The following is a 27,998-nucleotide window of genomic DNA, read 5'->3' as shown; positions in this document are numbered from 1 at the left end:
AAAACAGCTTGAACCATAGAAAACAAAATAAACAGAAAATAATTTTATTTAGTCGTTACTGGTTTGGCATTCTGAGTTTGGTTTCGTTAATATGATCAAATTATCAAACATCTGGTCATGGCTCATCATCATCATCATCATCATCATAATATTCGAAATGCGAGTTGTGTAACGTTTTTGTTTTTTTTTTCGTTTTTGGTTTATATCTAACTCTCATTTTCATTCCAATTTCCGGTATCACTGCACTTTCCTTGAGATGCAAATTAAGACTAATAACAGCACAGACGATATGACTAGCAACGGAGATCTACTCAGTGCCATGGCAGAGGATTTTACACAAACTTGTCGTATGGATTCAGTGTAAAGACCACGTCGTGATAGCAGACCGCGTATGCTGCGAATGACCTGCAAGGAAAAAAGTGTAAAGAAAAAAAAAGTAATTTAATTAGAATCACTTGTGTCATGAAGAAGGTTAGAGTTTAGTTTGAATGAAATAATTATTGCTATAGAGTAGAAGCAACAAATCTAATTTAGACTATTATTTTGGTTGGAATTGTTGAGGACGAGGAAAAAGTTTATTTTTTCTTAATAAATGCAATAGAGCCGACTAACAGCTGGCTGTGAAAGAAAACACTTTCCTATGGTTACATTGTGGTATGGAGTCTTTCGCAGATGTATGCTTCACTACAGATAGCTTCGTGATCGAAATTCACGCAATGGCAAACCATTTTTCACTCCATAGAGAGATCCGCAACATCCGTACTTGGGTACCAAAAAAAAAATACCCAAAAACCCCCAAAAGAACCCATGGTACGACCAGGTGGGTCAAAAAGCTACGGAAGCCAAGAATAAGGCATACAACCCCACAGTCAGTAGCTAGGCGCCAGACAAGGGACTTTACTTTACTTTAATTGGCTATGACAGAATATTTGTTCCACTAGCCGAACGTAGAATAGCGTTCCAAGCGCCTCGATCATCTGCGCTCATTCTAAAATCTTTGACACCAAGTTTCGAGGTGTCTCCCACAACTTGATCTTTCCTTCGGGCTTTTGGTCTTCCCGGTTTGCGTGTACCACCGTGTTTGCCTTCAAAAGACTTCTTTGCTGGAGCTTCTTCATCCATTCTGACAACATGACCTAGCCAACGCAGCCATTGTATTTTGATGCGTGTAACTAGGCTATCGTCGTCATACAGCTCATACAGCTCGTGGTTCATACGTCGCCTATATTCTCCGTTAACGCAAACTGGTCCATATATTGTATTTTACGAAGAATCTTTCTCTCAAATACTCCAAGTACTGCCTCATCTGCTTTCACAAGTACCCATGCTTCAGAACCATATAACAGCACGGGTAGCATCAGTGTCTTGTAAAGTGTAGTCTTCGTCTCTCGAGAGGTGGCCTTGTTTCTAAACTGCTTACTTAGTCCAAATTAGCATCTGTTTGCCAGTATTATTCTTCGCTTTATCTCAAAACTGGTGTCATTCGTTTCGGTTACGGCGGTGCAGAGGTAGATAAAGTTACTGACTATCTCAAAGTTGTGGTTCCCAACTTTATCCATTTTCTTTATCTGCTCGGTTGTGCAAGGCCATTTCGTCTTATCTCCAATTACTGCCAGACCCATTTTCACTGACTCTCTTTCTATTCTTTCAAAGGCTGCAGTTACCACAGCCGGTGACCGACCTATGATATCGATATGTCCCTTGTCCCAGACAAGGGACAGGTATCGTAATAAGAACAAGTAAAAAGGCATTAAGTTCGGCCGGGTCCTACTTTGGATACCCACCACCTCGGCTATCTTTCGTCATAATCCGGCGAAAAATGCATTATGATCCATTTTTATACCACCATAGGATGGTGGCATACCAAACTAGTCATTCCGTTTGTAACACCCCAAAATATCGATCAAGGAACCCATAAAGCCATGTCCGTCCGTCCGTCTGTCGAAATCACGAAAGCGATCGAACGCGTAGAGCTGGCCGCTTGAAATTTTGCACAGCTACTTTATGTCGGTCGTTGGGAATTGCAAATGGGCCATATCGGTTCAGATTTGGATATATATTTTTTTTCACGTGACCAACACGCAGGGGATGCAGTGCATAGCGTTGGCAATTAGGAAAGTTAAGGGTTGGAGGGGGAAAGAGGGAGTAGTGTTTATTGATAGTCGTCTTAAATTTCTGAACGTCATTGTCGGTGGGAAAGACATTAGCCGAAAAATGATGCAGGGTTCGGTCGACAGACCAATAAATAACAAACGGATGTGAGTTCCTGCCTAGTCTTGTATTCCTGGTGAACATCCTAACGTCAGGGATAAGAAGACAAATATCCCTGGAACACACGCCATGATAATAACGATAGAGCAATACAACGCTACCCACATTCCGACGATGTTGAAGAGAAGCAATAGAGTTGGATACCCTACTGTCCCCAATCAACACCATCGCACTCCGTAGAACCCGGTCAAGTAGCTCCAAGAATGAGAGTTATATTCCATCTTCGGACTGAAGCAGGTAGTATAGATATTGAGAAGATCAGAAGTGGTGAACTATTTCTTGCACCGCTTGAGAAAGTCCAAACACTTGAATGCTTCTTTTGACACTTCGAATATGTGTTTTGACCAACGGACATCACATTGTATCTCCGTTGAACCCGGTCAAGTAGCTCCAAGAATGATTTTGGAGCTCCAGCCCATATATGAGAGTTATATTCCATCCTTGGACTGAAGCAGGTAGTATAGATATTGAGAAGATCAGAAGTGGTGAACTATTTCTTGCACCGCTTAAGAAAGGCCAAATACTTGAATCCTTGTGAGACAGGAAACAGCACTGCGTCTTCTGTGCGTTAAAGTCTACTCTGTTCATTCTATCCCACTCGGAAATGAGCAGCAAATCCTGGGAGAGCGTCTCATCCATAATGCGCCATAATGTCCACAATTTTTTGAGGACTGGGCCCATGGTCGAATGAATATGAATGACACAGACTACTGTCATCGGCAAATGAGTAGTCCGGATTCGAAGTCTGACCCAATAGATCGTCAATGAAAATAAGAAAAAAGGAAGAGGAAAGGACAGAGCCTTGTGGCACACCTGCGGCCAATGTATACTCATCTGATGAGAACCCATCTACAACGACTCGTATAGTGCGATCTCTGAGATACTCGATATAAATCGAACGAAGTTATTACCGACTCCAAAAGCGGCAAGATTTGATAAAAGTGCACCGTACCAGACCATATCAAACGCCTTGGAGATATCCAGAGCCATGACCTTACTCTCACCAAACTGGTGGATGGAGCAACTCCATCGTTCCAACAAAAATAGCATTAGGTCTCCCGTAGAGCGATTTCTGCGGAAACCATACTGTCTGTCGCTAAGAAGGCCATTGAACTCTAAGTATCTAAGTCTGTCGCTAAGAAGGCCATTGGACTCTAAGTATCTGACAAGATGATGGTTAACCATACTCTCCATAACCTTGGAGAGCGCAGAGCAAATCGCAATTGACCGGTAATTCGCTGGGTTGTTCGCCCCACCTTTTTTTGGGCATGGGCTGAACGTTTGCAACCTTCCAACTCCCGCACGGTAAGGAAGGTTGAAAAGGTTGCTTAGTGGACGGGCAAGCGTTGAAGAACACTTACAAAGACAAGTGTTGATATACAATATATTCCGGGCCCGGAAATTTATTTACGTCGAGATCAGCAAGGACCCTTTTGACTCCACGTGTTCGAAAGAATATCTGAGGCATCGAACTACATACACTATCAATAACGGGCAGTGGTTGATTGCTAAACGGCAAGGAAGAATTTCCTGCAAACATTTCAGCCAGTAGATTAGCCTTATCAACCGGGTCAGTGAACACCTGATCATCCTTAACAAGAGTTGGGATTGCCGATGAGTTGCCCTTTACTCGGAAGATGGGTTGCCCTCGGAGAAGCAATAACTTTGGCACAAAGATGCTGATCGTAAAGAAACTTTTCGTGTCGAAGTACTCCGGCACACGAAGTTCTTGCCTGTTTGCGCAACATTTTGGCATTTTTGTTCAGAAGCCAAGTCCTAAGTGCATCCCTTTTTGATCTGACAGCATCCCTGATTCCTGGTTTGACTTTTTGAGCCCATGGAAGCCACAATTGTTGTTCGATTTGGCTAAAACATTGCATGTGGTGTTGCGTTATGACTTCCAATAACTGTGCCAAGTACGATTCGAATCGGTCTATAACCTGATATAGCTCCCGATTTGACTTCTTGAGCCCCTGGATATCTCAATTTTCACCCAACTTGGCTAAAATTTTGCACATAGTGTTCTGTTATGACTTCCATCAGCTGTGTGAAGTACGGTCCAAATCTGTGTATAACCTTATATAGCTCCCATATAAACCGATCTCTCGATTTGATTTCTTGAGCCCTTACTAGCCGCAATTTTTGTCCGATTTGGCTGCAATTTTGCATGTAGTGTTCTGTTACGATTTCCAACAACTGTGCCAAGTACGGTTCAACTCAGTCTATAACCCGATATAGCTCCCGTATAAACCGATCACCCGATTTGGCTGAAATTTTGCACGTAGTGTTCTGTTACGACTTCCAACAACTGTGCCAAGTACGGTTCAACTCAGTATATAACCCGATATAGCTCCCTTGTGAACCGTTCTCTCGATTATCCTTGTTAGGTTCCTTAACGTTTTAATGCTTGCTGGTATGACAGAAGTTTGGTATGTATAATAAAATTATGACCTTGAATTAAATTTAGTTTGTATAAATTTTTAGCAGAATCCATGGCAGTGGGTTCCCAAGATTAGGTCCGCCCGAACTTAGCACGCTTTTACTTATTTTCGATCTTTTCCACTGTGGGCCCTATCCTCTATCTATTCTCACATCGCCTTAAGTCTCATAGACGCAGTGGCTGCCTCTCACTTAATCTGTATATCAATGGGTCTAAAATAGTCTTCGGTGCCCTAGTGGGTGTGGTCCTCATCGCTCCGCCTGTGCCAAGACAACGTGTTTCCTGAACAAGTTGCACTTTTTCTCCGTCGCAGTCCACTAAACTTTTGAGGCGCAACTAAGTATTGATCCAATCACGCTCCTGTAGAGCCAGTGGACTATCCTCGGATTCAGGCCCAATTTCAAGTCTACGACCCGCCTACATAGTGCCCAACATCTGTGTTATCTGTTTTCTTTACTGTACGTTTGGTAGGCCCACCTTTGTCTTCCTCTTGAACAGCCAAATTTCAGTTTTCTCTGGTTTCTCAGTTTCATTCTCTAAGACCCATTCCGCCTGATGCGGATCCTTACCCCTTAGAAATATTATAACATCATATTCGTAGCAAACGGATTCAAACCCCTCCTCCGTCAGCATCAGTAATAGGTTATTTATGATGGTCACCCATAGAAGTGGCGTTAAAATACTCCGACCCAGAAAATCGGCTTCTTTCAATGGTAATACCGAAAATATTCCATCAGATCCGGGTGACCTGCATGTTTGGAAGTTCCTCAAGACTTCACTGACCACAAATTCTGTAATTATGAGCCTTCGATTAACCATTACTCCGCTGTCTCCATGAGTCCCATTGTATCCTGTGGAAAATGCGTTTTCAGCAAAAGTCTCAACATGTCTTTCGTTGCCTCTGTCTCAAGATTTGACGGCGTCTTTACCGCAATCGATCTGTTCGCGGAAAAGCTTCCAGGAGGCACTTTTGACGCTCTGATAATCTTATTGTATTCCGTGTGTCGTGTTCGCTTTGCTTACGACATTCTCTGTTATAAAGTCTGCGGACCTCTTTCCCAATGTTGCAAATCTCCCCGGCCATCCAGAGATTTTCTTGAGTTGATTTGCATTTCGAAGAGCAAAACTCTTTTCGAAAGACCCCACTATTGCAGTGGTAATCCTGTTGACATTGTCGTCAATATCTTCTATGCTTGAACAATTCAAAGTATCTTGCCCAAGTCTTCCGAATTTTGTTCAGTTGGCTTTCCCCCTAGGTACCTGATCCGAAAATTGAATATTTGATTTGAGCTTTTGGGTTATTTGAAGGACCTGGCAAATGTAGGAATGACTCTATTCGGTCTACCCTAATATATCGGAATCCCACGTCTTCGGTCAAGTATGTCGAAATCACGATAGCGTTCGAACGCGTACAGCTAGCCGCTTAAAATTTTGCACGGATACTTAATATTGATGTAGGTCGTTGGAGATTGCAAATGGGACATATCGGTTCAGATTTAGATGTAGCTCCCATATACACCAATCTCCCTATTTGACTTCTTGAGCCCTTACACGCCACAATTTTTGTTCGATTCGACTGAAATTGAGCATGTTGTGTTTTGTTATTTTCAACAACTGTGCGAAGTACGGTCCTAATCGGTCTAAAACCTGATATAACTGCCACATACACTGGTCTCCCGATTATCCTTGTTTCATTCCTCGAAGCATTAACTTTTGGTTTGGTAGAATAAAATTATGCCCTTCAACTAAATTTAGTTTGTAGAAACTTTTAGCAGAAATCATCACCACACGTGTTCCCAAAAGTCGGCCCGCCCGAACTTAGCATGCTCTTACTTGTTTAATTTATTACCAATTAACCAACTTTGATTTGACCGCTTACAGAGAGTAATTTCTTTTGAACCATTGTATTTTCTCTAAAATGCCATCCATTTCAGTCACATATGATCGGTCTTCCAGTCTGACTTGCATTTTACATATGTCTTTTGAAAAATGAGTTTTATTGCGCTAGTGGCGTCATCCCTGGCTCTTGGACCCAAATTATAATACTAAATTCATATTCTACTCCTAAATACCTTTCATTTGAGTACCATATTGTCCCGGTCTGTCTACATGCCCGTTAAGGGGGATTTTGGGTGGGGCGTTCCCCCTATTTGCTTGACATTGAAATTTTTTCCTTAGATTTTTTTTTGTACAGAAAATTTTATTGAAATTCAGCCTTTAGAGAATATTTCATTGTCCCACATGTCCGTTAAGGTGAATTTTGGGTGGGGCGTTCCCCCTATTTGCTTGACAATTTCATTGAAACTTTTTCTTTAAAAAAAATCTATTTTTTTTTTAGATAATATTTCATTGAAATGAATCGTTCATCAGCCTAGTTTGATTAAAATCCATTTTCTTTGAGATTCAAATTCAAACAAAATTTTCAATTTATACTCACATCTTGTCCCAAACCCTGTTCTTCACGACTCAATACCACTGTGTAAATGCTATGGTGTATATCGCTGGAGCAGAAGGTCAACACCAAATGATCGCCTACGGCCTTGACCACCTGAACAGTTCCCGAAAATTGATTGTACTTGTTGCGGGCCACCATCGAACCTCTTTGCTCGCCCACATTTGTCCATAGGCCCGGATGATTCATGGTGTAATTGAAATTGTACTCAATGTTGTCGTCATTTTCGTTCCATATTAAACGCAAATATCTGGTGTTGGTATGGCGATGGGTGGTACCAGCACCAACACCCATGCCTTCACGATGAACCTCAGATGATGAGTGAAGTCCCTCAACTTTTCTATAATTGGGCTGGTAGTAGTCACGTAGCTGAGAAGAGGAGAAAAAAGGCAAAAAAAAGACAGAGGGAATGGGTGAATGCAATGTGTTCTGATTGAAATTCCTGTTGTGGCAGTTGCAGCAGCGCTGGGCTCTGATTAATGGCATAACAGACAGTATCCTTAATTTCGTATCCTGCTGCAAGCAAGCCAGTGCTGAAATGGAAAATTGCTGGGTACTCACTTGTTCGGTGACATCGCTCAAATAGAAGGTAATGCAACTGTCATAACGATATACTCCGGGTATATCCTGGGTGTGCATGATGATTTCATTACCATGCCAGATTCCAATAATCTATGGAGTAGAGAAGGCAAACGAACAGAGAGTAGATATCAAATTAATAATCAACGAAGAGGAAAATATGGGTTAGGTCGCTCAGAGTCAGCCATATGAAGGGGGTTGAATGTGCCTTCAACACTAAACCATTTAAATTTGTTAAATGTGTACTACAACTATCAGCCTCGTCATCAACACCAGCGCAACTTCATCGTCGTAATCAACTTCATAGCCATCAGCAATATCATGCTCAACAGCGACAAAGGCTTTGAAAGGCATCACAGTTGTGCTGCTGCTGCTGCTGATGCAGTTGTAATAATTGAATTATTTAATTATTTAATTTGTTCTTGTTATGAATGAAGCAAAACGCCTCTGGAATGCTTGTTGCCATGACACAAACAATGAGGAAGCCACACACACAGCTTGAACGTATAGTTGTCCGTCTCGGCTTGGTTGACTGCATCGGCAGCCGGGCTGTCTGGTCGGTCACATTCGCCCCCAGTGGGGTCAAACGATGTCAACGCCAAACTGAATGAATGTTTGTTACAATTCCTTGACGAACATTTCTGTTCTGGGCTTTGCGGTCGTAAAAAAAACTGCCAATTGATAGGGAAACCTTTTGTGTATGTTAACTGGCCAACAAAGTTCATTGGTTTTGTGGTCGTAAATGGGAAATTTACGACCATAGAACAGCATTGTGTAAGATGTCAAATATATGATGGTGTTCATCAATCAATGAAAAGTGAGTAGCAAATGTCAAAGGTGTTGTATTTGGAACAATGAAAAACAAAAAGACCAAAAAAAAAAAAAATAGATGCACCAAATTGTCAATGAAATTGGATTTCATTGGATGCCTCTGGGATAAAAGGGTTAAAACGGGTGTGATCTAGCAGGTTGCAAAGATATGAAAACAATAAAAGTCATTTTTAGTATCCAATGGTAAACCTTAAGAAAGAAAAGCTAGTAAAGCTGCCTCCTGGCTAACCAGCCAGCACACAGTGGGATGGAATCGAAAAAAAAAAAAATAGTAAAAAATGTGCTATTTTAGAACGAGTAGAGATAATAAAATTTGAAATAGTTAGAGCTGAAGGGTTATCAAGATCATTTGCAAAGGCCCTAGATAGTCCGGGCGTCTCGTGGCAGGGCCCAACGTGGATCACCGCTGCATTTCGAAAAATTGTACGTGCAACCATATCTTTATTTGTGATCCAATTTTCAAAATTCCTCAATTAAATGTTTGCTAGTATAGTATAGTACTGAAAAATCCCTACAAAAAATTCCGCTTGAGGTTTACCATATATCTACTGGATTTGGTGCTTTTGACTTTCAATTTTTATTTGTTGAAATGTTGGCCGAGATTGTCTACGTAATTTCCAATTTACGATTTACTTCCAAAGATTTTTCATTTGAGCCCCATATTGCTTTGGTCGTAAATTTGTCTTCTTTGGGGGATGGGCGGCCCCTCAAGCACGTGGTCCCACATCTGGATATCAGATTCGTATTCTACACTCAAATACCTTTTATTTAAGCCCCATATTGCCATGGTAAATAAGTCCTGTTTGGGTGTACCTTGGCCCAACAATTGGAAATCAGATACGTTTTCTAATCTTAAATCCTAAATCTGAGTCCCATATTGTCGTGATTGGTGTATATATTTATTTGGTAAGATTTGCGGTGGGGTGCTTCCCCCTAGGTACACCATCCGATATTTGCATACCAAATTTTTGTTTCTGGGTTGCTATAAGGGAGCACACAAAATTTCGCTTTAATCGCAACACCCATCTCCGAGATCTGGCGTTTCTGAAAATTAGGGTAAGGGGGAGAGCCCGCTCCCCCTTCAGATATACAAAAATGTTTCAGCACCGAATCATTATGCACCATCAGTGAAAATTTCAAGAAAATCGGTTCAGCCGTTTCTGAGTCTATAAGGAACATACAAACAAACAAACAAACCTACAAACAAACACAAATTGATTTTTACACCCTCCACCATAGGATGGGGTCATTCTGTTTGTAACTACTCGAAATACTCGAAAATAGTCGTCGCGACATTTTATGTCGAACTAGCCATGTCCGTCCGTCTGTCCGTCCGCCTGTCTGTCGAAAGCGGGCTAACTTTCGAAGGTGTTAATCTAGCCGTTTGACATTTTCCACAAATACCTCTTATTAGTGTAGGTCGGTTGGTATTGTAAATGGGCCATATCGGTCCATGTTTTGATATAGTTCATCACCTGATATAGCTGTCATATAAACAGATCTGGGGTCTTGACTTCTTGAGCCACTAGAGGGCGTAATTCCTATCCGATTTGGCTGAAATTTTGCATGACGGATCCTCTCATGACCATTAACGTATGTGTTTATTATGGTCTGAATCGGTCTATAGCCTGATACAACTCCCATATAAATCAATCTCTCTATTTTACTTCTTGAGCCCCCAAAGGGCGCAATTCTTATTCGAATTGGCTGACATTTTGCACAGGTCTCCAACATATAATTCAATTGTGGTCCGAACCGGACCGTATCTTGATATCGCTCTAATAGCAGAGCAAATATTTTCTTTTATCCCTTTTTTGGCTAAGAAGAGATGCCGGGAAAAGAACTCGACAAATGTGATCCATGATGGAGGGTATATAAGATTCGGCCCGGCCGAACTTAGCACACTTTTACTTGTTATGAATGATTTGGATTGGTGACAACATTCACAATGACTTTGCTGCAGCATGCGTCAACATCCGTTCATTCAGTTAAAGGTTGTACAGTTTGAACGTAAACAAAGTAAAAGCGTGCTAAGTTCGGCCGGGTCGAATCCTGGGAACACACCACCATGGATTCTACTAAAAATTTATACAAAATAATGGGCATAACTTTATTCTACACACCAAACTTCTGTCAAACCAGCTGAGGTGGTCCCCCAGACACTTGGCCCGTATTGTATTCTACTCCCAAATACCTTTATTTAAGCCCCATATTGCGTTGGTCAGTAAAAAATATCTGTTTGTTTGGTATTTTGGGAAAAGGGTAGACGCCCAGAAAATTGGTCCCCAAAGGGGGTATAAATTCTTGCTCTACCCCCAATTCCTTTCATTTAAGCCCCACATTGACTTGGTAAATATGCCCGATTTAGGGGTGTTTTGGGGAGTGGGGTGGTATCAGCAACGTGGTCTATTCTCATTTATTTGAACCCCATATTGCTATTGGCCTCAAAATTGGATATCAAATTCGTTTTCAAATCTCAAATACCATTCACTTAAACCCCTTATTGAAAAGGCCAGCAAATATGTCCGGTTTGGGGTATGGGCTCTAAAAACTATGAATATCGAACTCCACTGTCTTGAAGACCCAAATTGTCTTGGTGAGCAAATACGTCCTATATGGGAGTTTTTATTGTGGTGGGACGTCCCCTAGACAGTTGGACCCGAGTGTTGATGTCAGATTCATGGTCTACTCCCAAATACCCTTCATTTAAGCTCCATTTTTCCATAGTCGGCAAACATGACCGGGATGGGGTGGCCGTTCAGTGACTTGGCTTTGAAAATATATATCAGATTTGTGTTCTACTCTAAAATACCTCTTATTTGAGCCTCATGTTGCAATGGTCAGCAAATATTTCCTATTTGGGTGGTGGGGTGGCCCCATAGACACTTTTCCCGAACTTTGATATTAGATTCGTGCTTTACTTCCAAAGACCTTTCATTTGAGCCCCATATTGCTTTTGGTCGTACATTTGTCTTCTTTGGGGGATGTTCTCGGGGATGGGCGGCCCCTCAAACACTTGGTCCCACATCTGGATATCCGATTCGTATTCTACACTAAAATACCTTTTATTTAAGCCCCATATTGCCATGGTCAGTAAATAAGTCCTGTTTGGGGGGTGTTTTTTTGGGGAAGGGGTTGGACCCTCCGAAGCTTTGTCCCAAATTTGGATATCGGACTCGTATTTTACTCGCACATACCTTTCATTTGAGTCCCATATTGCCATCGGTAAATATGTCCGATTTAGGGGGGGTTTGGGGTGGTCCCCCAAACATTTGGTCGGACAATTGGATATCAAATACGTTTTCTTATCTTAAATATCTTTCATTTGAGTCCCATATTGTCGTGATTGGTGTATATATATATTTGGTAGGTCTTTGACTTTAAATCAGTAGATCGGTATATATGGCAGCTATATCTAAATATGGACCCATCTGGACCAAATTAAACAAGGTTGTCGAAAGGCCTAACTTTACTCAGTGTCCCAAATTTCAGCGAAATCGGACAATAAATGCGCCTTGTATGGACCCAAGACACCGCAAGTGCCCAGTGTCCTGAGGAAGAGTGGTTCCACAGCTTTCTCAACTGCCCCTGGATGCGTACGGAAGCTCATCATGACAAGTTCTAACGAATCTTGTGACGATGAACTCCTGATGGAGTCAGAAGATGAGTCTAACACAACAGTGATTGAAGTTCTGAATCCTGACAATGGTCCCGTTTCTACAGATAAATATCCACCATTGTAAGGCCGCTTCGGCGGTTTTAAAGATCCTCCTGATGGCAGGGGATTTGACGTGGTTCTCATCCTTAGGAACCATGGGTGTGTGGAGGAATGGTTCGTGGACTTAGAATTCCGGGATTTAAATCATCAGCGTGGCAATCTGATGACGTGGCAATTGCAGTTAAGGGAAAGATTCCCAGCACTCTAAGCGATAAACTTCAGGAAGCTCTACGTGCAATAGCAAAGTGGGCTACAAAAGTGGTCTAGGTATAAATACGTGCAAGACAGAAGTATTTCTTTTCAGCAGGAGATACAAAGTGCCTACAGTAGAACTTGTCTCCTTGGGTGGAGAGAATGTTCCATTTACAGAATGCGCCAAATGCCTGAGCGTTTTGCTGGACAGGAAACTGAACTTCAAATCCAACATTTTGGAAAGGGCAAGAAAGGCCACTCTTGCCCTATACACCTGCAAGAGAGCCATTGGCAAAAGTTGGGGGTTTAGACCGCGTGTCATGCATTGGGTATATATTGCAGTTGTCAGATCTACTATGCTATATGGTGTGGTGGTCTGGTGGACGGCGCTTCAAAAGTCCACCTACTGCTCAATACTTAACCGGATCCAAAGGATGGCTTGTTTGTGCATCACAGCCGCACTGAGGACGACACCAACTTATGCAATGAATTTAATGCTGCATCTAATGCCTCTGGACAGTGTGGTTAGACAAATTGCTGCGACCACTGCCGTGAGGCTAAAGGAGCTTTCCCATTGGTCATGTGGCGGCTACGGACACTGTGTTAGTGTGGATTACACCCCACCTGAGCCGCTTCTTGATGAAAAGTACTGTACCACTATTTCTGATACAACTGATTGGAACTACGATATCCCTGGATATCTCTGTGGTCCGGCACCCAGAACAGGTGAATTTTAAACTTTTCAGCTATCTTGTTGAGAGATCTGCGACAGTCGAGGGGGGTTTTTGTGTTCAGAAATACAATCTCCAGGGATTTAATGGCTGCCTGGCTGTCTGAGAAGATGTTTATGCCAATCGTAGTAGTGACATTATATCCTAGCCATTCCACCACGAGATAATCAGTTCTAGATCTTGAGAGTATACCCCAAAGCCCACCTGGTCGTTTAGTTTGGAACCATCCGTATAGAAGTCTTTGTAACTTCTGTTACCAGGGATATCGTAGTTCGAATCGGTTGTATCAGGAATAGTGGTATAGTAATTTTTATCAAAAAGCAGCTCAGGTAGAGTGTAATCCACACTGCCTGGAACATCGGATACTGTATCAAGGATAACACAACAATTTAGGTAGCCACAATGTCCAGACGCATAAGATGCAGCATTAAATTCAGTACAATCCATCCTTTGGATCCGGTTGAGCATTGAGCAGTAGGTGGATTTTTGAAGCGCCATCCACCAGGCCACAACACCATATAGCATTATAGGTCTGACTACTGCAGTATATATCCAATGCATGACACGCGATCCCCAACTTTTGCCAATGGCTCTCTTGCAGGTGTATAGGGCAAAAGTGGCCTTCCTTGTCCTTTCCAAAATGTTGGATTTCCTGTCCAACAAAACGCCCAGGTATTTTGCTCTTTCTGTAGATGGAACATTCTCTCCACCCAAGGAGACAGGTTCCACTGTATGCATAACTACTTCTGTCTTGCACGGATTTACACCTAGACCACTTTCGGTAGCCCCCTTTGCTGTTGCACGTAGAGCTTCGTGAAGTATATCTCTTTGAGTGCTGGGAAACTTTCCCCTAACCGCAATTGCCACGTCATCAGCATACGCAACCACTTTTACACCTTTTTCATCCAGAGACAATTATATATTGTTAATAGCTATATTCCAAAGTCGAGGAGACAGTACACCTCCTTGAGGTGTTCCTCGGCTGACCCATCTTATTAGATCCACAGACCCCAAACCTGCCGTAATGCATCATTTAGTAAGTAAGTTATTAATAAACTTTCTTAAGGTTGAGTTGATGCCTAGAAACTCCAACTCCTTCATGATTGACGTTGGTTTTACATTATTGAAAGCACTTTCCATGTCAAGAAAAGCTACCAATTGCATATTCCTTGACAGCGAGAGAACCCTCTATGTAGCCGACTAGGTCGTGAAGGGCTGTTTCAGTGGTTTTGCCTTTACTATATGCATGCTGCTGCCGCGACAGGCGATCTCCAGGGATCTTTGCCCTAAGATATGTTTCTATTAACCTCTTAAGAGTCTTCAGCATAAAGGATGACAGACTAATAGGACAGTTAACTAATTCTCCAGTTTAGGACCGGTATATTTGGGGCAATTGACTACACATTTGTTCGAAATGTGATACGGATTTTTTAATAACCTATCTGAAAACATCAGCCGGGGTGCATCAAATTGGATCAGAATAAGATATAGCTCCCACTTTGTACTGGGTGCAGGGTATTATACAGCGTCACCGTCCGATTTTGCCTTTCCTTATTGGTTTTATTAAAAATTTTGTATAAATGTGTACTTAGATTACTAATTTCATGTTAGGATCTTAAATACTGAAATGGATTCCTTAGAAAATACTACATCCATCTTTGGACGTCGTGGCGGCTAGACTTATCATTAACCGATCGTCATAATATTTCGTATATTGCTAGCGGTATCAAAAGGGCAAAAATGAAGGGTATGTGTTTCAAAAATTCCTTTTGTTTTCTGGGACACTCTATTGTACAAAGAAACGCTCCATCATATGGGAGGCTATATAAGCTTCTACATTCCACTTAAAATTTCAAAAAAATTACTTTCGAAATATACAGAGATTACATGGAGAAGTATAGCAACATTTTGGAATTCCATGCAGAATATTCGTACAGCTATAGACCATTAAGTTGAATACTGCTATTCATAGAATAGTATAGCAAACAACTTTTGTAAAGTTAGGCATTTGATTGGCCATTCAGTGCTTGTTTTTGATCAAACTTATTGAACTATCGTTCAACCATCTTTAAAATTTTTAAATTATTTTGAAAAAAAATTATTATCAAATATGTATTTTAAATGATTTCAAATCTGCTAATTCAATTGAAAATGCAAAATCGGAAATACGATATGTAGTTCGTGCACTCAACTGCTTGTAGATTTAATGAAATGAATTCCAAGTATGATTCATCAACAATGAAATAAATTATAGTAGTACCATGAATTACAATAAATACATTGTTTTTATACCCTCCACCATAGAATGGGGCATACTAATTTCGTCATTCTGTTTGTAACACCTCGAAATATACGGCTAAGATCCCATAAAGCATATATATTCTTGATCGTCATGTCACTTTAAGTCGATCTAGTCCGTCTGTCCGTCCGTCCGTCTGTCTGTAGAAAGCACGCTAACTTTGGAAGGAGTAAAGCTAACCGCTTGAAATTTTGCACAAACTTTTGATTAGTGTAGGTCGGTTGGTATTGTAAATATGTTTTGATATAGCTGCCATATAAACCGATCTTGGGTCTTGACTTCTTGAGCCTCTCGTCTGATTTTATTGAAATTTTGCACGTAATGTTCCAACAACTACGCTAAGTATGGTTTTAATCGGTCCATGTTTTGATATAGCTGTCACATAAACCGAACTTGGGTCTTGACTTCTTGAGCCTCTAGAGGGAGCAATTCTCGTCCGATTTTATTGACATTTTGCACGTAGTGTTTTGGTATCATTTCCAACAACTACGCTAAGTATGGTTTAAATCGGTCCATGTTTTGATATAGCTGCCATATAAACCGATCTTGGGTCTTGACTTCTTGAGCCTCTAGAGGGAACAATTCTCGTCCGATTTTATTGAAATTTTGCACGTAGTGTTTTGGTATCACTTCCAACAACTACGCTAAGTATGGTTTACATCGGTCAATCTTTTGATATAGCTGCCATATAAACCGATCTTGGGTCTTGACTTCTTGAACCTCTAGAGGGCGCAATTCTCATCCGATTTGGCAGAAGTTTTATACACCAGCTTCTCTCATGATCTTCAACATACGTGTCTCATATAGTCTTAATCGATCAATAGCTTGATACAGCTCCCATACAAACCTATCTCCCGATTTTGCTTCTTGAGCCCCTACAAGGCGCAATTCTTATCCGAATGAACTGAAATATTCCACAATGACTTCTACAATGTTCAGCATTCATTTATGGTCTGAATCGGACTTTAACTCGATATAGCTCCAATAGCATAACAGTTCTTGTTCAATCTTCAATGTTTGTCTAAAAAGAGATACCGCGCATAGAACTCGACAAACGCGATCAATGGTGGAGGGTATATAAAATTCGGCCCGGCGGAACTTAGCACGCTCTTACTTGTTATTTTTTGCTTTGCAATTCATTTCTACATAAATGACGTTCATAGGGAAAGAACGTGCTGCAAAATTTGCAATGCCATTATAGACTTTTAATACAGTTATTGGGAATGAGGTGCGGCTAAGGTAAATGACCACGAATATCTTTAAAATGGTGATGATTTTTTTATACGCACCACTATTGGCATAGCTAGACGGTTTTCCTGCGGGGTGCTAAATTGAAAACCCACCACCTCGCTAGGTAAGATTATTGACGGCAGTCCTCTAGCCTTCACTGCCAAATCGTCTGCTCTGTCATTACTTCGCTATGACCGACCCGCAGAAAAGGCGTGAATCATCTTCTTACACACCATGACTGTTCGTAACCTTACCGTCCTGGTTGTTACTGCCCTGATGGCCGGCTTACTGTCCGTAAAGATGTTCACACTCGACGTTCTCGCGCGAACCCCACACCTTCTCACGCATTCCGCGATCGCCCGATTCTCTGCCTACAGTAACGTATTGTGGTCAGGCAGTTGAAAACAGATCTTAGTCCCTGTGTTCTCAATGTAGACCCCCAGGCCCACTCTGTCCTCTACCTTTGATCCATCTGTACAGCATGGCAATACCAGAGTTCTGACATTGAGTGACCTACCACTGCACTGCCTGATGGCTCAATATAAGGATATTTGCCTAACCTAGTCTTCTCAATCTTGAAAAAGACGCCATGCCTTCGGTCTTAGCCAAACTTGTCACGGTGACTTGATTAAAGCCCACCACTAGGAGAGTTCCTTTCTCCTTCTACTCCCTGTGGAAGATCTCTAATTTCTCGGTCGGCACCAGCACCATCAGACTTAGTGCCTGTGATACTCGATATGACAAGGCGAGTTATCGGCGCCTGTAAATGGCCAATGGCGATAATGTTTCCGATGGGTCGGAACGGTCTTTTGAGCTTGACGAGGATCGCCATCTCGACATTCAATTATGGAAAATGCACCATTGTGAACAGCAGCTTTATCGAGATTTGGTTACAACTGAACCCAACTCGCCACAAATCACTTTTCAAAATTTCAAGAAAAAGGGTTATAAAAGAGTCTTACATAGGTTCAAGACCACAAATCAGGAGATCGATATCAATAAAAGAGATCCGTCACTGACCGATTGGCTGACTGACTGATTTGCTGCCTGATTAACAGATCAACGCCCAACTCAAACGGCTAAAGCTACAGTCATGAAATTTGGCACGAATTTTGGTGGTGGTTCGTAGGCGCGTAACAAGACAAGATTTTGTGATATTCGTTCGTTAGGTACTAAAAAGTACCAGAAAATACAATATGGTAAATGTTTGCCCAGCACGAATGGATAAGGCTAAAATTATGATTTTGGGCTAGGACTAGGTTAGATTAGGTTAGGTAGAAAAGAGGGTGCAGATATTAATCCGCCCCATGCTACTATGGACATACACCTAAGCCAGTAATCGGCTTGTTGTGCGCTCTAAATACTCAAAAAAAAGTAACCTCTAAAAAGAAAATTTTAAGTTAGGAATTCCGTGCTAAAGGGTGATTTTTTTGAGGTTAGGATTTTCATGCATTAGTATTTGACAGATCACGTGGGATTTCAGACATGGTGTCAAAGAGAAAGATGCTCAGTATGCTTTGACATTTCATCATGAATAGACTTACTAACGAGCAACGCTTGCAAATCATTGAATTTTATTACCAAAATCAGTGTTCGGTTCGAAATGTGTTCATTCACCGTAACGTTGCGTCCAACAGCATCTTTGAAAAAATACGGTCCAATGATTCCACCAGCGTACAAACCACACCAAACAGTGCATTTTTCGGGATGCATGGGCAGTTCTTGAACGGCTTCTGGTTGCTCTTCACTCCAAATGCGGCAATTTTGCTTATTTACGTAGCCATTCAACCAGAAATGAGCCTCATCGCTGAACAAAATTTGTCAAAAATTGAACACATTTCGAACCGAACACTGATTTTGGTAATAAAATTCAATGATTTGCAAGCGTTGCTCGTTAGTAAGTCTATTCATGATGAAATGTCAAAGCATACTGAGCATCTTTCTCTTTGACACCATGTCTGAAATCCCACGTGATCTGTCAAATACTAATGCATGAAAATCCTAACCTCAAAAAAATCACCCTTTACTTACAAAATCCTCAATTGTTTTCAATGCCACTCCCCTAAGTTGGTTCATGTCTGATGTTGCATCTCCTCCTAAGTACCGATATCTGTTGGACGCGAAAGCCGGGCAATGACAAAGGAAATGCTCCAACGTCTCATCATCTTCCCCGCATGCCCTACACATGCTATCACTTGCCGCGCCGATTTTACATAAGTGAGCTCGTAGTCCTATGTGTCCAGTTATGATACCAATAGCTATACTGACCTCCTCCTTCTTGCTTCCTTTCATTAATAGCCTCATTTTTTCACGATCTGGATCCCCCATAGGATCTTCGCCGTCCACACTCGTCGCCCACTCCCTTAACTCGGTCTGCGTCGTCCCGAAAGGCTTCAGGTTATCCAAGTTTATTGACGGCAGTCCTCTGGCCTTCACCGCCAAATCGTCTGCCCTTTCATTTCCCCTTATACCGTTATGGCCCGGCAACCAAACGATGCGGATGTTGCCATCCTCAGAGAAGGCGTTAATCTTCTTCTTACACTGCAAGACTGTTCGTTACCTTACCGTCCAGGAAGTTATTGCCCTTACGGCAGTTTTACTGTCGGTAAAGATGTTCACACTCGACGTCCTCCGCGTTAGCATCACACCACTACACGCATGACGTGATCGCCCGGATCTCCGCCTTCAGGACCGTATTATGGTCAGGCAGTCTAAAACAGATCTCAGTCCCTGGGTTCTCAATGTAAACCCCTAGGCCCACTCTGTCCCCTAGCTTTCATCCATCCGTGTAACATGATCTTCCAGATGGCAATACTAGAGTCCTTCAAGCCAAGACTGTGCCGATGCCGGCAGTGCCTCGCACTCAACTTCAAGATTCATCTCAGGTATCCGATCAAAAACATCTTCCTTTCCTTCCAGGTTTCCTATCGTCGCCTCGATTATACCGCGATGGTATGAGCAGCTCCCAAACTCATTCCATTCTCCCATCGCCTTAAGTCTCATAGCCGCAGTGGCTGCCTCACTCATAATCTGTATGTCAATGGGTCGGATATCTAGAATAGTCTCCAGTGCCCTAGTGGGCGTGGTCCTCATCGCACCGCCTATGCCAAGACAACATGATCTCTAAACCTGTTGTATGCTCCTTATATTGCACTTTTTCTCCATAGCATTCCACCAAACTACTGAGGCGTAAGTAAGTATTGGTCTAATCACGCTCCTGTAGAGTCAGTGGACTATCGTAGGCTACGGCCCGTCTACATAGTGCCCAACATCTGCGAGCCTTCTCAGTACGCTCCTGAATGCGAAACTTCCAATTCAGTTTGTATTTGACTTTGTCAGATATCAAAATCGTCTTATTGAGGAATCGTAGTGCGTTTAATTGGCCCACCTACGTCTTCCTCGTGAACAGGCATATTTCAGTCTTCTCTGGGTTAACATTGAGACCTCTAGGTCTAGCCCAGTCATATGCCATATGCAAGCCCCTTTCGGCCCTTCTGCAAAGCTTGTTCTGATCCTTACCCCTTAGAAGTATTATAACATCGTCTGCGTAGCTGACGGGTTCAAATCCCTCCTCAGTCAGCATCCGTAATAGGTCATTTATGGTGGTCGGATAGGAGTGGCAATAAAATGCCCCCCTGTGGCGTGCCCTGTGCCACTTTCTCGCTTATATTTATGCCATGAAATACACAATTTATCCACCTGTTCCTTAGCATATGGTTTATCCAGTCTCTAAGGACCGGGACCAACGAGTACTGGTCTAAAGATTGGATCAGTGTGTCGGTCCTCACATTGTTCAAAGCCCCCTCCATGTCAATGCATACCGCCATTGTGCAGGTTTTGGCATCGAAGGATTCTTCTGTTTCATGCACAACCTAGTGCAGGACAATCTCCACCGACCTTCCCTTGACATAGACATGCTGTTTGTATTTGAGCATTTCGCTAGATGTCATACTCTTTATCATGGTGTCCACAATGCGTTCCATGGTTTTGAGTAGAAAGGACGTAAGGCTAATGAGTCTGTAGGCCTTTGGTGTCGCATAACTTGCCTTGCCGGGCTTGGATATAAACACCACCCTTGCCTCCTGCCAGGCTTTCGGAGTATATGAAAGTCCTAGGCACGCTGTGAAAACTTTGGCTAGACGAGGCGCCAAATAGTCTGCCTCTTTCTGTAGTAACGCCGGAAATATTCCATCAGGTCGGGGTGACTTAAATTGTTTGAAGCTCCTCAAAGATTGCTTCACCATAAATTCCGTGGGCTAGGACTAAGATTTTGGTGGCAAAAATGTTCCAAAATAGCACCGGAAGTGGGAGAAATAGTACGTTTAGTACCGCAATTGCTACTTTTTGGTACATTTTTGTTAATTGACCTTGAGCTTTTTGGTTCCTGGGTACACTCTGGCAATCTAAATTGGGAGGCCAAATGAGTTTTTGGACTTTTGGACATTTAGGTACTAAAAAGAACCAAAAAAAGGTACGCAATAGGTGAAGTTTGCATAGGACGAATGGATAGAGCAAGAACTTCAAAATTTGGCTTAAACACTGCAAATCGGACAAAAATTGCGAGTTGTAAGGGCAGAAGAAGTCAAATCGGTAGATCGGGAATGATATGGGAGCTATATCAGGTTATAGACTGATTGAAACCGTACCTGGCACAGTTGTTGGAAACCATTACACCACATGCAAAATTTCAGCCAAATCGGAAAAAAATTGTGGCTTGTAAGGGCTGAAGAAGTCTAATCGGGAGATCGGTTTATATGGGAGCTATCAGGTTATAGATCGATGTGTACCGTACTTGGCACAGTTATTGGAAGTCATAACAGAACACTGCAAGCTAAATTTCAGTCAAATTGGACAAAAATTGCAGCTTCCAGGGGCTCAAGAAGTCAAATCGGGAGATCGGTTTATATGGAAGCTTCATCTATATCTGAACCTGAACCAAAATTCAAGTGGCTAGCTTTACGCGTTCGACCGCTATCATGATTTCGACACACGGACGGACGGTCGGACATGGCTAAATCGACCCAGAACGTCGAGATGATCAAGTATATATATACTTCATGGGGTCTTAGACGAATATTTCCAGATGTTACAAACGGAATGTTTAGTATACCCCCATCCTATGGTTAAGTACCTTAGGAAATATATGTTAGCTGACTGTAAGATTTTTTCACAAATCGTACATTTTGGTACCAAAAAGTACCAAATTGTACAAAATAGTTTATTTACTTCTACAGTGAACGGAGACGGGAAAATTTTAATAGTTCATTAAAAATAATCGTAACCTTAACAAAAAGGCGATAAGTTGTACCAAGTACGAAATGCTGAAATCGTACCAGGAGTGGAAGAAAACGTACTTAAATGCTGTAATTGGTACTTTCTTTATAGATTGAGCTACAGCTTTGAAATTTGGCAGTATGTACCCGACGACAAGAAGATTTTGTTGATATTTGTTCATTTTGGTACGGAAACGTACAAAATGGTACCTTCTTTACGGATTGAGCTGAAATTTGGAATACAGGTACATCTTGGCAGTATGTACCGGGCGACTAGAAGATGTTTTTGATATTCTTACATTAGGTATTTAACGGTACAAAATGGTACTTTCTTTACAGACTGAGCTACAGCTCTAAAATTTGGGATACTGGTACACCTTGGCAGAATGTAGGGTGTGACTAGAAGATTAATTTTAAATTAATGCATTTAGGTAATAAAATGTACAAAATAGTACCTTCTTTACGAATTGAACTACAGCTTTAAAATTTGGAATACAGATGGACTTGGACAGATGACCTGGCCGACTAGAGTTCTTTTTCATTCGTACATTTAGGCACTGGAGGCCACCGTGGCGCAGAGGTTATCATGTCCGTCTATGATGCTGAACTCCTGGGTTCGAACCCTGGCGAGCACATCAGAAAAAAAAATTTCAGCAGTGGTTTTCGCCTCCTAATGCTGGCAACATTTGTGAGGTACTATGCCATGTAAAACTTCTCTCCAAAGAGGTGTCGCACGCCGTTCGGACTCGGCTATAAAAAGGAGGCCCCTTATCATTGAGCTTAAACTTGCACATCGGACTGCACTCACTGATATGTGAGAAATTTGCCCCTGTTCCTTAGTTGAATGTTCATGGGAAAAATTTGCAATTTTGCACATTGAGGCACTAAAATTTTGAAATGTTAGTTTCTTTACGGATAAGGCTAAAGCTGTTATAATTGAGATACAGTTACACCTTTATATTGGGTGTACCAACGGGGCAGCCAAGTGACCGGTCATATATTAGTAAGAAGTATTAGTTCAAAATTTCAAGCGCCTAGCTATACTCCTTCGAAAGTAAGCGGGCTTCCGACAGCCAGACGAACGCAGGAACGGATGGACATGACTAGATTGAGTTAAATTGTCTTGACGATCAAGGGTATTGACGAATATTTCGAGGTATTACAAACAGAACGATGAAATTAGTATACCAGAATCCTTTGGTGGAGGGTATAAAATCGAATAAGATAAACAAGTAAAAAGGCGTTAAGTTCAGCCGGCCCGAACTTTGGATACCCATCACCTCAGGTATATATGCAAACCACCGTTCGTCATAATCCGGTGAAAAATGCATAATTTATGCCCCCATCGAAGCTTTATCGAAAAATGGCCCGATTTGGATCAAATTCGACACGGATATTGAGTGCTCTAATAAGTACAAGTCATTGTTCAATTTTGTAAAACAAAATATTCGTCTTTTTGGTAGCCATATCCATATATAGAGCGATCTTAACCATATACGACACGGATGTCGAAAAGCCTAACATAAGTCACTGTGTCAAATTTCCGCGAAATCGGATTATAAATGTGTTTTTTATGGGGCCAATATTTTACATCGAGTGATCGGTCTATATGGCAGCTATATCCAAATCTGGACCGATTTGAGCCAAATTGAAGAAAGATGTCGAAGAGCCTAACACAACCCACTCTCCCAAATTTCGGCGACATCAGACAATAAATGCGCATTTTCTGGGCCCCAAACCTTAAATCGAGAGATCGGTCTATATGACTGCTATATCCAAATCTGGACCGATCTGGGCGAAATTGAAGAAAGACGTCGAAGAGCCTAACACAACTCACTCTCCCAAATTTCGGCGACATCAGACTATAAATGCGCATTTTCTGGGCCCAAAACCTTAAATCGAGAGATCAGTCTATATCGCAGCTATATTCAAATCTGAATCGATCTGGGCCAAATTGAAGAAGGATGTCTAAGGGTCTAACGCAACTCACTGTCCCAAATTTTTGCGACATCGGACAATAAATGCGCCCTTTAGAGGCCCAAAGCCTTAAATCGAGAGATCAGCTATATCCAAATCTGGACCGATCTGTGTCATATTACAGATAGATGTCGAGGGGCCTAACTTAACTCACTTTCCCAAATTTTGGTGAAATCGGACAATAAATGCGCCTTTTATGGGCTTAAGACCTTAAATCGAGATATCGGTCTATATGGCTCTCATGACTATATCTATATATGACTGCTATATCCAAATCTGGACCGATCTGGGCGAAATTGAAGAAAGATGAAAGAGCCTAACGCAACTCAATCTCCCAAATTTCGGCGACATCAGACTATAAATGCGCATTTTCTGGGCCCAAAACCTTAAATCGAGAGATCGGTCTATATCGCAGCTATATTCAAATCTGAATCGATCTGGGCCAAATTGAAGAAGGATGTCTAAGGGCCTAACACAACTCTCTGTCTCAAATTTCGGCGACATCGAACAATAAATACGTCTTTTATGGGTTTAAGACCTTAAATCGAGAGATCAGTCTATATGGTAGCTATACCCAAATCTGGACCGATCTGGGCCAAATTGCATGAAGATGTCGAAGAGCTTAACACAACTCACTGTTCCAAATTTCAGCGACATCGAACAATAAATGCGCATCTTCTGGGCCCAAAACCTTAAATCGAGAGATCGGTCTATATGACTGCTACCGATCTGACTCTGGACCGATCTGGGCGAAATTTAAGAAAGATGTTGAAGAGCCTAACACTACTCACTCTCCAAAATTTCGGTGACATCGGACAATAAATGCGCCTTTTGTGGGCCCAAAACCTTAAATCGAAAGATCGATCTATATGACTGCTATATCCAAATCTGGACCGATCTGGGCGAAATTGAAGAAAGATATCGAAGAGCCTAACACTACTCACTCTCCAAAATTTCGGTGACATCGGACAATAAATGCGCCTTTTGTGGGCCCAAAACCTAAAATCGAGAGATCGGTCTATATGGCAGCTATATCCAAATCTGTACCGATCTGGGCCAAATTGAAGAAAGATGTCGAAGAGCCTAACACAACTCACTGTCCCACATTTCAGCAAAATCGGTCAATAAATGTGGCTTTTATGGGCTTAAAACCATAAATTGAGAGATCGGTCTATATGGCAGCTATATCCAAATCTGTACCGATCTTAGCCAAATTTAGGAAGAATGTCGATGGGCCTAACACAACTCTCTGTCCCAAATTTCGGCGACATCGAACAATAAATACGCCTTTTATGGGCTAAAGACCTTAAATCGAGAGATCAGTCTATATGGCAGCTATACCAAATCTGGACCGATCTGGGCTTAATAGAAGAAAAATGTTGAAGGGCCTAACACAACGCAGTATCCCAAATTTCGGCGACATCGAACAATAAATGCGCCTTTCATGGACCCAAAACCTTAAATCGTGATATCGGTCTATATGGCAGCTATACCCAAATCTGGACCACTCAGGGCCAAATGAAGTAAGGATGTCAAAGGGCCTACCACAACACACTGTCCCAAATTTCGGCAAAATCGGAAAATAAATGCGACTTTTATGGGCTCAAGACCTTAAATCGAGAGATCGGTCTGTATGGCAGCTATTCCAAAATCTGAACCGATCTGGGGCAAAATGCAGAAAGATGTCGAAGAGTCTAGCATAACTCACTCTCCCAAATTTCGGCGACATCGGACAATAAATGGGTATTTTATGGGCCGAAAACCTTAAATCGAGAGATCGGTCTATATGACAGCTATATCCAAATCTGGACCGATCAGGGCCAAATGAAGCAAGGATGTCAAAGGGCCTACCACAACTCACTGTCCCAAATTTCGGCAAATTCGAACAATAAATATGGGGGGCTATACGGGGGTTAGCGTGTTTTCAACAGACAGACAGACGGAAGGACAGACGGACATGGCTAAATAGTCTTAGATTTTTACTTAATAGGGTCGAAAATGGCTATTTTGATGTATTGCAAGCGGAATGACAAAATGAATATACCCCTATCCTTCGGTGGTGGGTATAAAAAAGGTATTGATAGGGTATTTACCCAATATATACCCAAGCGTTGGGTATTTACCGGGTAGAAACCCATCTGTACCTATTTGCAAAAAAATCTCCTTTATAGCTTGGGGCAGGCAGTCTAATGTACACTCTAGGTGACACTATAATATAAATAACTTGTACTTGCTAAGTCCAAACTAAATCATGTTCCTTAATGTAAACCATAGGATAGCATATACTCTCCAGTTTGGTTAACGACTTATTGATGACCATCTTTTTATTTTTTATTGCATAAACACAGCATTTCAATTAAATTCAACGTTGCCCATCGTATCGGATGGGCAACGTTGGGACTAATCCAGTCCAAGGTTAATTGCTAATGGTTTATAAATTGAGTACACTAACATAAAAGTTCTTGCCAAGCAAATGATCTTTAAGGCGAACACTTAAAACTGCTACAATACACAGTAGTTTAGTATTTGTTTTGTTTTTAACCAGTCCATTGAAATATTTTTTAGCCAAAACTATATCACCTTAATTTACGCACTTGTTTTATATCCACTGAGTGTTGAGGTTTGATGTCCATGCACAACATCGAAGGCGGATGATGTTGTCGCATTTCCGTTGGATCACTTCCGCTAATTCCACCGGGTCGGGCATGAACATAGGTTTCAAGCGATTCCTCATTGCCGGTAGCAGCGCATACGAACACAAATGTCACCAATACAATGCCAATATTGCCGAAGTTTGACATAACCATTTTCTTATTTGGTTTTCTATTTTCTTTTTAATTTTAATGCCGCACTGATAGCCGCGTTATGGTATGTGATCACGATGTAAATATTTTTTTTTATAACACCTCACTCTTGGTTACGTTTTGTTGTTGTTCATTAATTTTTTTAAACCGAATGGGTTTTTTTAATCTCCGAGATGCGACGCTATGCGACCCGCTCTGTCTGTATTACAATGTGATAATAAAAGTTCATCCCAGCTTTCGCTGAGAAAAAACGAATTTGAAGAAGCACACTGAAAAAAATTAAACTTGCTCAAATTGAGCTATATTCTGAGCCGTTTGTTGCGTTAAGGCACGAATGCTATAAATACTCGAGTACTTTTAGTTTCATTTTAAAGATGTGATCCATTCGTATGCGTGGCTTTGCGGGGCCTATAATTGAATGAATTAATGTGTGCGAGTGAGTGAATGTAACAATGGGCGCAGTGGGCGATTTAAAAGGTTTGGATAAAAAAAGTTGAGGATTGCTTGTGATAGAGCAAACAAGTGAAAACCATGATAAATTCGCCCGGGCCGTATTTGATTTTTTTTTTACAAAAATCAAATTGAAACTTGGTTGCGGTCTTGCCGGGGAATCGGCATTTAGGGGCCTATTCTATCTATATATAATATGTATATAAACATGAATTGGTGTATGTGTGTGGGTTTGTAAATTTGTTTGTTCTGTATAGACTCAAAAACGGCTAAACCGATTTCTTTTGAAATTTTCACAGATTGTGGGGAGTGGCCCGGAAGGAACAATAGGCTATATAATTTTTTGATATCGCAAGGGGGGCGGACCCTCCCCCTTACCCCAAAAGTACCACCCAAAAATAAAATTGGACTGATCGGTACAATATGGGACTCAAATGAAAGGTATTCGGGAGTATAATACAAATTTGATATCAAAAGTTGGGTCCAAATACCTAGTGGGCTGGCCCGACCCCAAAAACCCCTTCAAATAGGCATATTGGACGATAATGACTATATGGGACTCAACTGAAAGCTATGCGGGAGTAGATTTCGAATATGGTCTGGAAGTACATAACTACAACTACATAATTTGTTGATATCGAGAGGTGGGGCGGACTCTCCCTCCTTAAGCCAAAAACACCACCCAAATCCAAAAGTTGACCGATCGGGACAATATGGGTATCACATGAACGGTATTGGAGAAAGGAATACG

The 27,998-nt window shown here is 41.6% G+C and overlaps 1 protein-coding gene across 1 annotated transcript; it reads right to left on the bottom strand.

The window, feature by feature from the left end:
• Positions 1 to 16: 16 nt before the first annotated feature.
• Positions 17 to 27,024, bottom strand: LOC106092182 (uncharacterized). Its single transcript, XM_013258954.2, has 4 exons — positions 26,588 to 27,024; positions 7,725 to 7,835; positions 7,149 to 7,532; positions 17 to 405 (listed from the first exon to the last, which is right to left on the bottom strand). The coding sequence occupies exons 1-4, from the start codon at positions 26,798 to 26,800 to the stop codon at positions 238 to 240; spliced, it is 876 nt and encodes a 291-aa protein (XP_013114408.1). The 5' UTR covers positions 26,801 to 27,024; the 3' UTR covers positions 17 to 237.
• Between the last annotated feature and the right edge of the window lie 974 nt (positions 27,025 to 27,998).

This window comes from Stomoxys calcitrans, chromosome 1 (assembly GCF_963082655.1).
Source record: "Stomoxys calcitrans chromosome 1, idStoCalc2.1, whole genome shotgun sequence".
In the NCBI taxonomy this organism is placed as follows: domain Eukaryota; kingdom Metazoa; phylum Arthropoda; class Insecta; order Diptera; family Muscidae; genus Stomoxys; species Stomoxys calcitrans.
This window is presented reverse-complemented; position numbering and strand designations above follow the sequence as displayed.